We start from the raw sequence: 16,467 nt of genomic DNA on the forward strand, positions 1-16,467 counted from the left end.
TAATGAAAGAGTGAACAAACTTAAAACAACAACAACAACAACACATAACCAATGTCGCATCCTTCACACTACAGTGTTCCTGGGTTTACATCACAGGCCTCAAAGCCAAATGTTTCTATCTGTTGGAAGGACATTATACTTGTTGATATTTGGTTTTAAATATTACTCTCCACAAATATGTAGATGTATCTTGAAAGATTAATGCATAATCTGAAACTGCTTTCAGTTTTAACACATGACTTGTCCTTTGATTAATGATAATATCAACAGCCAGAATATCTGCGACTTTGTGTAAATTCTTTCTGAATTTAAAGTGAAGTTAAAGTCTCCAGAAATGCTAGTTTTATTTCTCATGGCTTAATAAATACTTGGTATGTCTATAAAATGCCAATCATTTCTCAACCAACCGTGGTCATGTCTGTAAATCACAAAACATGGTTTTATACTTCCTTTCCTTTCAGATTGTAGTTACTTTTCTATCTTCTTGATTTTTCACTATCTTCACATGTCCTGCACGATATTTTAGAATTGTATTTATGTTTAGAATTATAAATTGTAAATGGGAAAAGGTTGTGAAGATTATTTGATAAAATTGAACTTATAGATGATAAAACAGGTCCAGAAGGGATCAAAGTTACATAACCAACAACAACAATACCAAATGCCACATAACAGAACAGGCATTATAATCAATATTTTTTAAAAAAGAATATTATCACCAAAAATGGCACTAAAGTTAAGATATACAAAAGCTAATTAAAAATTAGGTGGAAATGTTATAGTAACAACAAGAGTAATTCTGGAAATGTTCCTATTAAGTTAGGAGGAAAATAAGAGTGTGTATCTATCACCTCTGCTTGTACCAATGTTGGTCAACCTATAATCGTAGCACTTTGGGAGGCAGACACAAGAGGATTGCCTGAGCCCAGTGGTTAGAAACCAACTTGGACAACTTGGTGAGACCTCGTCTCTACAATAAATCAAAAATTTTGCCAGACTTGGTGGTGCATGCCAGTAGTGCCAGCTACTTAGAAGGCTGAGGCAGAAGGATCACCTGAGCCCAGCAGGTCGAGACGGTGGTGACCATGAGCATGCCACTGCACTCCAATCTGGGTGACAGAGTGAGAATCTAACTCAAAAACAACAAAACACAAACAAAAAAAACCAGTGTTGGTTAGTGCAATTTGATAACAGAGTTACATATACTCAAACAATGGAGCAAATTATCTTTATCTTCATAATATAATGACATTCTTGAAAAATGAAAGAGAATCAACTAAAAAATAGGTTCAGTTATAATTACAATAAAATTAAAGTAAAATATCTGGTAACAACTTTAACATATAATACTTCTGTGAAAACAACTTTAGGATAAAAAAGGAGACTGAAATAATTGAAAGATTTATATTGTACTTGGATAAGATGACTCCCATTGTAATTAAGAAAATGTTTATATATTAGTCTATAAACTCAGTAAAAATATCAATGAGTGTTTTATCTGGTGGGGATGATAGATTTGTAATATAAGCCTAAATGAGTCTAAAATTTATCAGGAAGAAAAATTAGGAAGATGAGAGGTAGCTTATTTCATTAAATATTAAGACTATTATAATATTTAAGAAAAGTGAAACTGTTTAAATAAAAAAACGTAATGGATTTGAATAGATAGTCCAAAATTAAACATTAATATATAAATACTAATTTACCCAGTTAAAAAAAGGTACATGAATCAAAGAGTTAAGTTTAAATTAATAGATTCTGGTATGAAATAAGTGGAAATAGAATTTTATCCATAAAGTCAAGCAGTCCTTTCTACTTATAACACAAACCTGAGTTTATAAAGAAAAAAAAATGTTGTCACTGAATAAAAATAAAAATATTCTATAAGAGAAAATTCACCACAAATAAAAGACAAAAAACAGGAAAATTTAAATGTAACACTTAAGGCCAATAAAAGTATCAACACTTTCAAAAGAAAACAGTCCTTATAAATTAATAAGAAACTATTAAACATCCGACTAGCAAAATAGAAAATGGGCAAATACCTGACTAGGCCAAAAACAGAAAATTAAAAACAAGCAATAAGGACACAAAATATCCAATACACAATAAAAATTGTTAATTTTTTTTCAAAAAAATGTGAATAAATTTAAATAGTTTTTAAATGTCGCAAAGGTTTTTTGGTAAAAATTGTAAAGACGAATGATAGTACCTAGAACTAATGAACTTATTATGAGCACTTTCATATACTGCCATTAGAAATATTTACTGGTACAGATACTTTGGTGGTAGGTTCAATATATTAAATATATATATATGTATATATATACATATATATACTGTTTGACACAGCTTCTATTAATGCATTATAAAAAACTTATGGAACTAGAAAAAAACAAATCTATTTAGATATTTATTTCAAGAAAAAAAAAGCCCTGGAAACAATATAAATGCTATTCTTCAATATGTGGTTATTTCAACAGAACATTATACAATTATAAGAAGTTATTTTATTGTCATTTGTATGAAAATATCTCCATGACATATAAAATGATTAAAATGAGTTACAAAGAAAAGCTTATATAACATGATTACCTTGGTGTGAACGTATGTGTGTGCATTAGCTTGCATAGAAAAATGTCTGAAGTGATACTCAACAAAATATTGATAATAGTCATAGATGGTAATATTTTAAGCGATTTATATCTCCTTTTTAAAATATTTTAATATATTGCTTGAATTTCCTATATGAGTAGATATCACCCGTTAATTAATGAAAATATCATAGAGAAAATAAAACATCCATAAACTCAGTAAAGAGGGGGGAATGTCACAATGGTAAGTTTAATACTTCTTCTTTGGAATCGCTTAATCCTTTTTTAAGAATTTGCATTTAATATAAACTAACAGTCCTGAATTCATTAGAAACAAGGTAGTGGGTAAAATTTTCTAGAGTTATGATTTTTCATAGCATGGCTATTGAAATATTTCATTTTTATTCCTTTCCTCCCCACATAGGTATGTTTCTGGCAGAGATGATAGAAAAGTATTTTGTGTCCCCTACCCTGTTCCGAGTGATCCGCCTTGCCAGGATTGGCAGAATCCTTCGTCTGATCAAAGGAGCAAAGGGGATACGTACTCTGCTCTTTGCATTGATGATGTCCCTTCCCGCGTTGTTTAACATCGGCCTCCTGCTCTTCCTGGTCATGTTCATCTATGCCATCTTTGGAATGTCTAACTTTGCCTATGTTAAAAAGGAAGCTGGAATTAATGACATGTTCAACTTTGAGACTTTTGGCAACAGCATGATCTGCTTGTTTCAAATTACCACCTCTGCTGGCTGGGATGGATTGCTAGCACCTATTCTCAACAGTGCACCACCTGACTGTGACCCAAAAAAAGTTCATCCTGGAAGTTCAGTTGAAGGAGACTGTGGGAACCCATCTGTTGGGATTTTCTATTTTGTCAGTTACATCATCATATCGTTTCTGGTTGTGGTGAACATGTACATTGCTGTCATTCTGGAGAACTTCAGTGTTGCTACTGAAGAAAGTACTGAGCCTCTGGGTGAGGATGACTTTGAGATGTTCTATGAAGTCTGGGAAAAGTTTGATCCAGATGCAACTCAGTTCATAGAATTTAGCAAACTCTCTGATTTTGCTGCTGCTCTGGATCCTCCTCTTCTCATAGCAAAACCAAACAAAGTCCAGCTCATTGCCATGGATCTGCCCATGGTCAGTGGTGACCGAATTCATTGCCTTGATATTTTATTTGCTTTTACAAAGCGTGTTTTGGGTGAAAGTGGAGAGATGGATTCTCTTCGTTCACAGATGGAAGAAAGGTTTATGTCTGCAAATCCTTCTAAAGTGTCCTATGAACCCATCACAACTACATTAAAAAGAAAACAAGAGGATGTGTCTGCTACTATCATTCAACGTGCTTACAGACGTTATTGCTTACGGCAAAATGTCAAAAATATATCAAGCATATGCATAAAAGATGAAGACAGAGATGATGACTTGCCCAATAAAGAAGACATGGTTCTTGATAACGTTCATGAGAACTCAAGTCCAGAAAAAACAGATGCAACTTCATCTACTACCTCTCCACCATCATATGATAGTGTAACAAAGCCAGACAAAGAGAAATATGAAAAAGACAGATCAGAAAAGGAAGACAAAGACAAAGATGGCAAGGAAAAAAAATAGAGCTTCATTTTTTTATATATTGTTTACAGTCTGTGAAGGCAATTTATTTGTGTTGATAAGACTCTTTTGAGAAGGTCTATGCCAAAACTCTTTTTATCAAAATATTCTCAAAGGCAGTGCAGTCACTAGCTCTGATTCCCTGAGATAGGTGGGCAGCATTAGCAGATGGCTATTTTTGCATTGATGATTCTGTAAGAATTGTAAGAGTAACTCTGTAGGGATTATTGATTATAGCAAACAAAGATAACTTAATTTTTTTTGTTTTTCATAAATCAGAAGACCATGTAGAAAATTTTTAAATCTGCCTTGTCATCTTTTCACAGGATTGTAATTATTCATGTTTCCCATGTAAATACAAGTACACACACAGAAGATATCTATTAGTTACCTATTATTTGGAAATAAAAGTATTTTGCCTTGGCTTTGCAATGAAATGCTTAATATAACTAACGGATATTGGTAATGAATGTTTAGTTAAAACATATTCATATTAGGGAGCTTGATTTTTTTATTCATGTACAGAGGTTATTCTATTTTGAGGTGCTCAAATTTATTCTACATTACATCAGAACCTATTTATATGTACCTATAAAATGCCATGGGATTAAAAACATATATAGGCTATTCATTAAAATAAATACTTTTTCATTCATCTTGATACACATACCAACCAGAATAAGACTTACTTTTGAGTATTGTGTTTGATAGCCTGTCTTTTTTTAGTCCCTCATTGTTTATATAATAACCACAGAACTTGAAAAATTATCCAAGTGTATATCACATTCCTCAAAATAAAAAAAAATGAAAATAAGAAAAAAGCACTTGTAAAAGTTATATTTACTATTATTTATGTAATCTAGCGCTGTACTGTGCTGCCCAGATACTGATAATGGCCTAATTCTTAATCTCTTTTGATACATTTTCCTACTTTCTTATGCAGTATTGTTTGGTTGTGTTTTAGCTGTAAGCAAAGTTGATTTTCAATGAAATGCTTCCTGACATGCAGGTAGATGTTTGACCATCATACATGCTTAAGCAGATAATGACATGGGCACAGTATTAACTGCATCACTTATATGCCATCCTAGGTGTGTTTGTCAAGATTTCAAATCAAAATATATAGTAGGTTTTCAACACAGATTTTTGTTTAGGATGAAAGATAGAGCATTTAAATAGGGATCCTTGCCAACTTGCTTTCTTGCCACTAATTTACTTTTCTAAACTGTAGAAGTAATTTTTTGAGCCTCTATTCTTTAATCAATAAAATTAGGAGGATATCACTTTCTCTTTAAAATTCCATGATATGGTATATATTTTGTATCAATCAATAAAGTACCCCAGACTTATAATTTAACAAACACATATGCATTTTGAATCAGGATTGGACATCAATCTTTTTTCTTTTTAAACTAGTTAGTAATTAAAAAGAAATGGCCACGATAAATCTTTTCATGAATTTATCCCAGGAATATGAGATCTTTATTCTATAAAATCCTTTATGCACAGGCAAAAATTTGAGCTAAACAAGTGGAAAGTAGTTTTATTTGGAAGATTTCATGGGAGTGTTTGAAGCAAATACATAAAACATATTTCACAAATTCCCTAATTAATTTAACAAGTGAATTATATTATATAAGTACTTAAAGCACATATTTTGTGTTGTTTTGGCTAGTTGAAAAGAAAGATTTAAACATACCTAGAGACAAAGAAATATGGGTAGAGAATTAAACAAGTCTAGAATGTTTTTAAATTGTGATGTCAATGATATTTAGCCTGCAGTATGTATAAAATTAAATCTAGGGCCACAGATTCTTTACACTTCTGTTTAATCATTCATTTTAGGCATTTGAGCCACTTTTAAATTTAATATGAAAGATACCATGCGGTGTTTTTTTAGGCTATATAGAGCTTTGTGTTACATACATGCTAAGCATGTTGAAAATAGGTTTTGACACTTTAATTAGAGACCCATACAAAATATATTACATTTGTAAGGTTTTTAATACATCCAGTTAGGAAATAAATATTACCTAAACTTTAATTTCAGTACATAATTATTTTAAAGTGATAAGTATAACTTAATTGTGAGTGATTATATAACGTGGTACGAAAAGATGTTTGGTGGGCAGGTTTATGTGTGATCTACTATTGCTTTTACTTGGCCAGATTTTTATGTAAAATAAAAAATATTGGCAACTAGTTCCTCAAGACAATTTCTACTTAGCATTTCAAAAAAATACAGTTTTTATTTTTCCTATTTCTTGCTGAACAATATTTCTTTAAAAACATAACATGGCTAGCTTTTATATATATGTTTGCTCCAGGAATGTTTACTTTTGACTTTTTGTTGATGAAAACAATATTTCGAACTAAGAGCTTATTAAATGTAAGCTTGAAGTAAAATTAGACTTCTTTTCATGTAGTTTACTTTTATACTGATTATGAAATATCAACCATGAGAAGGCGCTGTCATACTAATATTTAAATTACATAATCACTGAACTTAGTACACCTAATACTACAAAATGGCAATTAAGGGAAATTTTTTAAACTAAAATAAAATAGAAGCAAATAGGCTTGAACACAAATCCATACACTCAATTTGGATGAAAATGGCAGACTCGTTTTAGCTTTTTTATTTTTACCTAGTTTGCAAGAGATTTAAGTGACTCGTGGGCTGTTTCTAAATGCTGATTGTTGAAAATCTCAACCCAAAACGTTAAGCACGACTTTACAGAACTTTGATAAGTTTATTTAAAAGAGTGAAAACAAAATGCATATGAAAATAAAGCAGTCCTAAATAGCAATTTCAGGTAAATGTTAATGGAGGTAATGAGAGTCAGCTAAAATTAGGATGACCAGGTGAACGGCCTAAGTTTAGTACCTATGTATAGAGGCTACCAATTTTATTAAATATCTGTGGATTATTATGTTATTATATTCTTGAGGAAAACAACCAAGAATTGCTTCATGAAAACATGAATAGCCATGAATATAGCAATGCTGTTTATATAGAATTCTTCACAAATTTCATAGATCTCTGAATGTTCAAAATGTTTGAGTTTGTCATAAATTATATTGTAGTTATACTTGGATCCTAGACATTGTAATAATATCTAAAAATAAAATCATTAAAAAATAAACTCATGTTTGCATGTATTTTCCATTTCAGGAAGAATAACCTTTGGGTGTAAATTCTGTGCATTTCTAAATAAGTTACAGTAATGGATAGCTTTTTTTTTTTTAATTGAAAGAACGACTTCAAATATCCTCTATAACAAGTGTTCCTGGATCGAAAAGATGAGGATAAAGAATCTGGAGTTCCAAAGCAACTTATTGAAATCCACTACAAGGTTTGTTCAGTGGGACAAAATTGAGACAGGAAATGAAGATACACAGTCATCTAGCCACACAAACGAGGTATATATTTTTTTGTGTAACAGCATTGAGAGGTAGTGCAGCATCCATAATGGTAAGAATTTGAGTTATAGAACCAGAACTATATTTGGATCCCAGTTAAGTCACGACCCTCTGAGTTCGTTGAATACATTATTCAACCTGTATGGACCTTAGCTTCCTTATGTGTAAAATGAGAAGAGTACTACTTCACAATATACTTGTAAGTGCAATGTCTGACAACACAGAGTTTGTATGAATTGCAGTAGTAGTTAGTGTGTCAGACAGTTTGCTACTAAAAATATTAGAACCCAGGCTATCTCTGTATCATACAGGAGCACAATGCACTCTTCATGAATATTACATAATGACAATTTGGCCAGGCATGGTGACTCATTGTCTGTAATCCCAGCACTTTGAGAGGCCGAGGCAGGAATTTCACTTGAGGCCAGGAGTTTGAGACCAGCCTGGGCAATATAGCAAGGCCCTGTCTCTAGACAAAATTTTTAAAAATATATTTTTTAGTCGTGTGTACCAGCTTATACCTGTAGTCCCAGTTACTCAGAAGGGTAAGGCTGGAGCATTGCTTGAGTCCAGGAGGTCTAGGCTCCAGTAAGCTATGATCACTCCAGTGAGCTATGATTGTGCCACTGCACTCCAACCTGGGTGACAGAGTGAGACCCTGTCAATAATAATAATAATAATAATAATAATAATGAAATTACAATAGTTTCGGGCAGGGCATGATGACTCACGCCTGTAATTCCAGCACTTTGGGAGGCAGAGGTGAGAAGATTTCCTGAAACTTGGCAAGGCCTTGTCTCTACAATAAATCAAAAATATTATCCAGTTGTGGTGGTGTAAGCCTATAGTTCCAGCTGCTCAGAAGGCTGAGGCAGAAGGATCACCTGAGCTCAGCAGGTCGATGGTTGTGATCATGCAACTGAACTTCAGTTTGGGCAACAGATTGAGACTCCAAATCAAAAAAAAATAAATTTACAATAGTTCCTCAGTTTCTTTCTTATGGCTTGGTGTAAATATAGCGCCCCAAAGAGCTTCACACATCTCATTAATAGTTAGCAAATATTTCATGATATGAAATATACACCAAAATATTTCAAAATCTAGCTAATTTTGAGATTTATGAATTTAAACACCTTGCTAAAATCAGAAAATGTGCACAAAAGCTTACCTTAATCCAAGAAAAAAACTAGAAGTGGTGGTTCTCATATTTAGCTAAATAATTAATATAAACCTCTATTTTATTTTAGCTGTGAGCTGTTGATGGTCTTTAAATAGATACACTAAAAATAATTGCTACAATACTGAGACATTATTTCAACTTTGTGTGCTATTATAACAGCATGTAAAAAAGGTGTAGAATATTCCTAGAGACCTCTGCACTGAGAGATAACCACTCTGAAAAATAAAATTATAGTCATGAATGATACTGGAATCTATTTCACCATAACTGATTGACATGAATATAAATTTTCCACAGGAACAAAGCAAAATTCTTTCATGCTATAAAGAACACTATGCTATAACCCAAGCAAAATGAGCTAGCTACAGGGCACAAGATAATCTCTCTTAAGGGAGGGAGAAATTACATTCTAGCTAGAGCAGAGAGGACCTCTGCTGTAGCAGCATTTGAGTCACACAGGAAATGAAACATGAATAATTGATAGTTATAAACAAGCAATAGAGCAAACATTCCACACTTAGTTCAACTCCCCATCTCTCTGAGAGCCATACCTACATTAACAATTGATCTGGCGGTTTCCCACTACCGCCAATCCCTTTCTTATAATATCATAATTGTTCAAGGTCTGCTTATGAGTGAGAACATATGGAAACTGCCAGGGGAGAGAGCGTGGGATTGGCAGTTGAGGGAAACTGCCAGTGGAGGGAGGGGCACACCTCATCAACAAGGGTACCTGCATAATGAACTTTTGTATACCTGACCCTGAATTGTACCCTAACAAAACAAACAGAAAAATAAAAAAACTTGGTTGTGGTGATGGGCGCACAACTCTGCAGACTTAGAGGTGTATACTTTCAAAGGATAAATGTTATAGTGTGTAAATTATACCTCAATACAGCTGTTGAACAAAAATAAATTGATCTGTCTGAGGAAAAGCTAATTTTAAGAGATTTGTAAGGAATATGCCATGTCTGTATCGTGTGCTTTAACTTGAGTCTAACTTAATATATTTTTATAAAAAATGAAAATAATAAAACAATGCATAAAAAGTATATAGAAAAGCCTCAGAGCTTATTGATAGTTTTGAAAGCATAATAAAATTGAGCAAAAATTATTTCTGTTTCAGTTGTAATATTTGTTGAGATGTCCTATTTTTATATTCTACAAAATAAAATATCTTCAAGTTAGCTCAAGAATATTCTTTTTATGATAATATAATGTTTCTCTAAAATACCATCACGATTTGTTTCTATTTTTAGTGATATTTAAAATGTAGAATTTATGGAAAAATATATATTTAGTAAATATTAAGAATCTTCTCTCACTTGGCCTGGCACAGTGGCTCATGCCTGTAATCACAGCACTTTGGGAAGTCAAGTTGGGAAGATTGCTGAAGTCCAGGAGTTCAAGACCAGCCAAGGAAACATAGCGAGACCTCATCCCTACAAAAAAATTAAAAATTTAGCCAGGTGTGGTGGTGTGTACCTGTAATTTCAGTTACTCAGAAGGTGAGGCCACAGGAACTCCTGAGGTCTGGAAGTCAAGGCTGCAGTGAACTGATCATGCTAGCCTGGGCAACAGAGTGAGGCCATGACTAAAAAAAAAAAAAACAAAAAAAAACCTAGAAATACAAAATGTTAAGTCTTTGTGAGCAATCTAGGGAATTAGCCTTAAATTTAGATGCTTCCATTTTTTCTGGGATGTAAGCTTTAGGCACATTTAGACTTGATAATTTTTCCTACAGGTAATCAAGAGTTTTGGTTGTCATTTTTATTATAATTACATGGAACAATCACAGAGACAGGGTCACTTGTTCACATGGAGATTTTTCACACTCTAAGTGTTAGTACTTTGTTGTTATTTGTACTTTAAAACAGTTAAACAATTTTTTATAGGAAAAACTATTCAGACTTACAATATTCAAATCAGCTGTTTATATCCTACATGAATGATAAATGGAGTTTCATTTCATTACATATGGAAATGCATGTTTAAGTTTTCTTGTACTGTTGGTGAAAAAAAAATTGTAAATTTTCCTTCAACGTGCTCTGAATACTTTATTTTCAGCATGGGTCCACCAAGTAGATATCACTTAAACTGAATGTGCTTTGGTCCAAAACAAGTCAGAGAATCTCCTACTTAGGAAGAAGAGAGAGATACAGGTTTCCTAGAGCCTGGGACTTATACAATTTTGAAACTCAGAAATATTCCCTTCAGTCATTCAATTCAATAATTTATAAGCTGTTTGCCACATATAATCACTGATCAGCTAACTTTTAATTCTAAATTGTTATTTTATTTTTCACTCCTTTACAGAAGTACGTTATGAAAAAAAAAAGGGTTAAAATACGCATTTTGCTTTGACAGTTCTGACCAAACACTTAATGACGAGATAAAGATTAAAATTTATGGTTAAATAAAAATTTGTGTTTCTGGCTTAAGATAGCTTATTATAATTCCTTGATGATTTTCTCTATCATGAACTAGCTGTGTAATAAAATTCTATGATAAGAAAAGATACCAAACCACAGAAAATATCATTTTTTTCTTTAAATATCCTGTGTCACAACTACTAAATTTCTAAATATCAAAATCTAATTTGGGGTCTCTTAAAAAATATATACATAAATATTGTAACACCCTGAACAAGTCAACTCATCTTGATATACTACTTCTAGTTGATGACCTCCGTAGGATCATTCTGATAAAGTTCTGATAGGAGAGGATTATGAGGAAACAGAAGTGAGGAAATAACTCCCCCATGCTTCATTTCTTGTCTAATTTATTTCTTTTTATTTACTCATTTTATCCCAACCATCTCACATCTATCCTAAATTCAGCACAAAAATTGATAACTGGTTTAGAGTCACCTGGTTTGGCCTGGTACTTGCAAATAAAAAGAAAATATATGTTTATCCCTAAGGAAATATATTGTCCATTTATTTTAAATACAAGTGGGGGTGCCTCAGCCAGAATACCACTTAGAGCAGGATTATGGGCAAAAAGAGATCTGGGAGGGAACCAGGAAGAATAAGAGAAGTAATTGACTTTGGTTTTGTGACGCAAAGCCAGAGCTCTTTGATCTGCACAAAACTGAGGTAACATTCTGGCAGCTTAAAATGGTAGACTATTGGCATTTTTTCCCCATGGTTTTCTTCCTCTGTCCAGTTATTTCCTTCTAGTGTAATTTAACTTTTCCTTTTTCCTCTGTCACTTTGGGCCCTAAAGTCAACAAAACTAATCTCTTCCTCTTTATGAGGTCAATAAAGTAAAATTAGTCATGACATTGATAATGTTAAAAAAATTTAAGATCTGCTTTTCAGAATGCAACACTATCTTATCATGTCTTTGGGAAATGTCAAAAAACATAAATATTCAAACATATACAAAGCAGCATCATATTATATAATATCATGAATTTTAATATTTGTCTCTAACAATGTGACCGTAAACTTGAACAGCATATTATATTTTTTGAGCCTCAGTTCTTTTGTTTGTTTTGGGCTATAAAAGATTGGCACTTTAGTTCCAAAGTACACAAACATATGGTAGGAAATATTGTTTATTTATTTTGAGTCAGGGTCTCTGTCATGTAGGTTGGCACAATCATGGATCAGCACACCACTGACCTCCTGGACTAAAGCAATCCTTAACCTCAGCCTCCCAAGTAGCTGAGACTCCAGGCACACACCACCACGCCCAGCTAATTATTTGATTTTTTGCCTAGGCTGGTCTCGAACTCCTGGGCTCAAGCTATCCTCCTGCCTTGGCCTTCCAGAGTGCTGGGATTACAGGCATGAGCCATCTCCCCTGGCGAAACTTTAAAACTAAACAATGTGTTATGCATTTTTGGACATACTTCTCAGTCTAGGAATCTGTCATAAATTCAGTAAAATGATATTGAGGATCTTAGTGATAATAGTACTGTGCTATATTTGCATATTTACCATGAGAATGTGATGGAGAGGTACTCCATCTAGCCAGGGAAGCCTAGAGTTGAGTTTTAAGGCTGAGTGGGAGTTACATTACAAAGTTTACTATGTATATTTCATCCTCCAGTTTTCTCTTATAAATTATTTGATCCCCTTGTTGTTTACCCAACTCTTATCACTACCCAGACAGCTGCAACGTAAAATTATTACAAACCCCAGGGAAAAGGCTGTTTTGCATTGAGTGAGCTCTGAGTCAAGTCAAATATCGACAGCTTTGCAAATAGGTTTTTCTAGGGAACTTCCAAACGGGTCAAATAATGGCATTTTTCTGTGAACAAAACTTTTAGGGAACTCCGGATCTATTCTGCTTCCTCCTGTGGCTTCTAGGCTTCAGATTTTCACTGTATTGTGGTTGGTTTTAGTGCTATTGTTGGTTTTTAAGGTTACTGCAGAACTTGCTATTCTGACTGAGATTCAGCTACTTTCCCTGAATAAGTACTCCTTTGGTTAATTCCCAGAGTTCTGAAGGAAATTGGTTTTGATAACTTTTGCCCGTGTTCCCACTGACAAAATACTTACTCTGATATTTCCACTGATGTCTTGAAAGTCAAAATTTAAAATGGGGAAAAATGTGAAGATACACTTCACAAAAGATAATATTCAATTTTACTTCTGAAGTTTCCATTTTTATAATATCTGCCCTATTATGTAATGAAGAGGTAGATTTTATGAGAGCTGGATAATAGTCATTTTAAGCTTTAACGTACTTCTCTTTGACTCATGCAATGAGACTTGAATCTACCATTCTACCCAAATGCTTATACTAAATGATAGACATTTTCAGTGTTTAGTTGCTTGACAACTCTACCATTTTGTCATGCTGATCACTTTCTCCTTTTTAATACTCATTCCCTTTAAAACTATTTTGTGCTTCTCCTTGCATATACTCTTCCTGGCAGTACTTAGTATTCCTCTTTGGATTTAACCACCACAGGGAAGAAATGACTCCCAGATATGTGTTTCTGACCCTAAAGTCTCCATTGAACTCTAGATTTTGTATCCAATTGCCTTTAAGACTTCTTTTCTTTAGTCCATAGTACAAATTTAACACATTTGAACTAATTTCTTCTTGGTTTTTATTTTTCTATTTTTTTTACATATCTACACATAGAAAAGGTACACTAACTCCTACGCAGTCTTTAAGACCCAGTTTCAGCCTTCCCTGGCTAGATAGAGTACCTCTCTATCATGTTCTCATGATAAATATGCAAATATAGCATAGTACTATTATCATTGACTAATTGTCCCAAGGCACAGTAGATGTTCAATATCATTTTATTTAATTGATGACCGAATCCTAAATTGAAAGGCACTTTAAAAAATGCATAATAAATTGTTTAAAGTTCCTACCTTATGTCTGTGTACTTTGAAAGATTACATATATTTGAATTAATTGATAAAGTTTAATAACAAGCAAAATGTGTTTATGCTAATAGAAGTCAAAAGAGTGATGACCTTTGGGGAGTTATGACATAGAGGGGTATAAGGGAGACATGCTAGGTACTGGAAATGTTTTATATCTTAACCTGAGTAATATTAACCTAGGAGAATACATCTGTATATTTGAATTGTACAATTTCATTACTGTACTGTATGCCACAATAGAGTAATACACAGCAATAAACAACAAGCCTCTGGGTGACTGAGATCAGCCACCATGCCCAGATGGCTACAATGTCATCTTACTGCTGCTTCTTGCTTCTCTATGCTTTTTGTTCCTGGGAATTCCTTTTAATTTCTTATAAACTCAGTTTTGCATTAAAAATATATTTATTAACTTTTACTCAGCCCATGTTTTATATCATGATATTTTTCCAGGCTATCTGGTCATCTAGTTGTTGGGTAACTAAATGAACACTAAATGATTTCTGTCTAGGAATTTCCTATAACGTTGAGAAACATAAAAACTAAGATCATTCTAATGAAACTTGGATTTGATTTCCAAAATAATTTTTTCTTCTTCTTTTCTAAAGCCTCCTAGAGTACTACTGGAAATGGTTTTTGAAAATAGCAGAGATATGGAAAAATAAATATTCAGGAAGACTCATTAAGCTTGAGGTTTAAGTTTGTAAATTTAGATAATGTCTTAATTCTTTATATAAGAGTAATTTATTTAGTAATCTAATTGAAACATTATTTTCCTGCTGCATTGTAATTGCATTTACGAACAACACAAAGTCATTTGAGAACTTAAATGTATCATAAATGTATTAATCATTCATCTTTGGAGGTTTGACCTGAAATAAAAGATGCAATATGAACAGCTTTCTTTTCTCCAACTTGCAGTAAGTGTTTTCTTTTATTCATTGCCTAAAGAGCTCAATCTCTTTATTACCTACTTTAGCCTAAAAATTAGTTGATAGACATAGAATCTACACTGTTCCTAAAATTAAAAACAAACAGACAAGAAACAAAACCTCAGCATATTCTTGTTCGCTTCCCTCACATAGCCATCTATTCTGATAGCAAGCAATATTGGTTCAACCTCCTACGTATCTCCCAAATCTACCCATTCCTCTTCGTCTGAACCACCTTCATCCTAGTCCAAACCACTACTGATTTTTGCCTAGACTGTTGTAGTAGCCATTTAACTGTCTTTCGGCTCCACTTCTGATTTTCCAAAATCTATTCTTCACAGAGCAATCAGTGTGATCTTTAAAAATTCTAATTTAGATCAAGTCACTGTCCCCATTACTCCATTTCTTCTTAAGGTTCTTCAGAACTTCCAATCAAACATAGCATGAAAGCCAGATTTCTTAGCTTTCGAAAAAGCCTTACACGACCTGGCCACTACTGAACTGTACTGCCTCATGTCACACCAATCTCTTCTTAAACTCCCTGTGCTTTCAGTTCCACTGACCTGCTTTCTGTTCTTAGGCCCAATAAATCTATTTTTTGCCTCAGGACTATTCTCTTGCTCTTTTCCACCTGGAATTTTCCTCTGATTCAAAACACAGCTATATCATTTTAGATTTCAGCTCAAATGTTCTCTTATTAGAGAGGCTTTTCCTGATCAACCTGCTTAAAGCAACACTGCTGCCCAAGTCACTCTCTACCAAAATTTACTGTTTTATCTTTGTCTACCATTTACTATTTCCTGAAATTATTGCAATTAGGTTACATGTTTATTTTTCTCCTCTCCATTAATAAGGGTAATCCTATAAGTTATATGTGTTTTAGCTATTTCCATCCCTACATGGCCTGATAGCCACAGATGCTCAGTAAGTTCTGTTTTAGTTAAATGAATTTTTCAGACTCCTGAGCTTTGTCAATTTGACTTAAAAGGAAAACCTGTGATGAACAAATTTCATAAAAAGGTCAGTGTCTGCTCAGAGTTTAGGGTTAGCTTTGTCATGACTCTGTGAATTTGAGAGAAATTCTGGAAATACATAATGGTTATATGGCAAGAGTGGGATCTCATGAAAGGCTTTCTAGGAGTGCTTCCATTCATATCATCTATTTGGGTTATGCTTTCCTATTTTTGTCCATGTCATAAAAGAAAAGCAAATTACCTCTAAAATTAGTCCATCAGAAGACTGCCATAAAAGGAATGTCTCTCAATAATGTACTGATAAATGTTTAGCAATCATCTCTCCTGGAGAAAAAAAATTCTAATTTTTATGTAACTTCTGCCTGTTTCCATGTTGTAAATACTCATCCCATGGCC

General features: G+C 33.2%; 1 protein-coding gene and 1 long non-coding RNA gene across 5 annotated transcripts in view; one reads left to right on the forward strand and one right to left on the reverse strand.

The window, feature by feature from the left end:
* Positions 1–4,832, forward strand: part of SCN9A (sodium voltage-gated channel alpha subunit 9) — a 108,890-nt gene extending 104,058 nt beyond the window's left edge. For 3 of the 4 annotated variants that reach the window (XM_021719413.1, XM_021719414.1, XM_021719415.1), the window contains exon 26: positions 3,019–4,279. In XM_021719413.1, the coding sequence (XP_021575088.1) occupies positions 3,019–4,208 (1,190 nt within the window). In that variant the 3' untranslated portion in view covers positions 4,209–4,279. Of the gene's footprint in view, positions 1–3,018 lie in introns of all 4 variants that reach the window. The other variant, XM_008071704.2, reaches the window with a different exon arrangement.
* Positions 1–16,467, reverse strand: part of LOC103274236 — a 120,329-nt gene that overhangs the window by 71,528 nt on the left and 32,334 nt on the right. The window contains exon 3 of the long non-coding RNA XR_505246.1: positions 3,140–3,244. This is a non-coding gene — a long non-coding RNA (uncharacterized LOC103274236). The remainder of the gene's footprint in view (positions 1–3,139; positions 3,245–16,467) is intronic.

Source organism: Carlito syrichta, unplaced genomic scaffold, assembly GCF_000164805.1.
Source record: "Carlito syrichta isolate Samal-C Ts95f unplaced genomic scaffold, Tarsius_syrichta-2.0.1 Scaffold314643, whole genome shotgun sequence".
Lineage (NCBI taxonomy): Eukaryota > Metazoa > Chordata > Mammalia > Primates > Tarsiidae > Carlito > Carlito syrichta.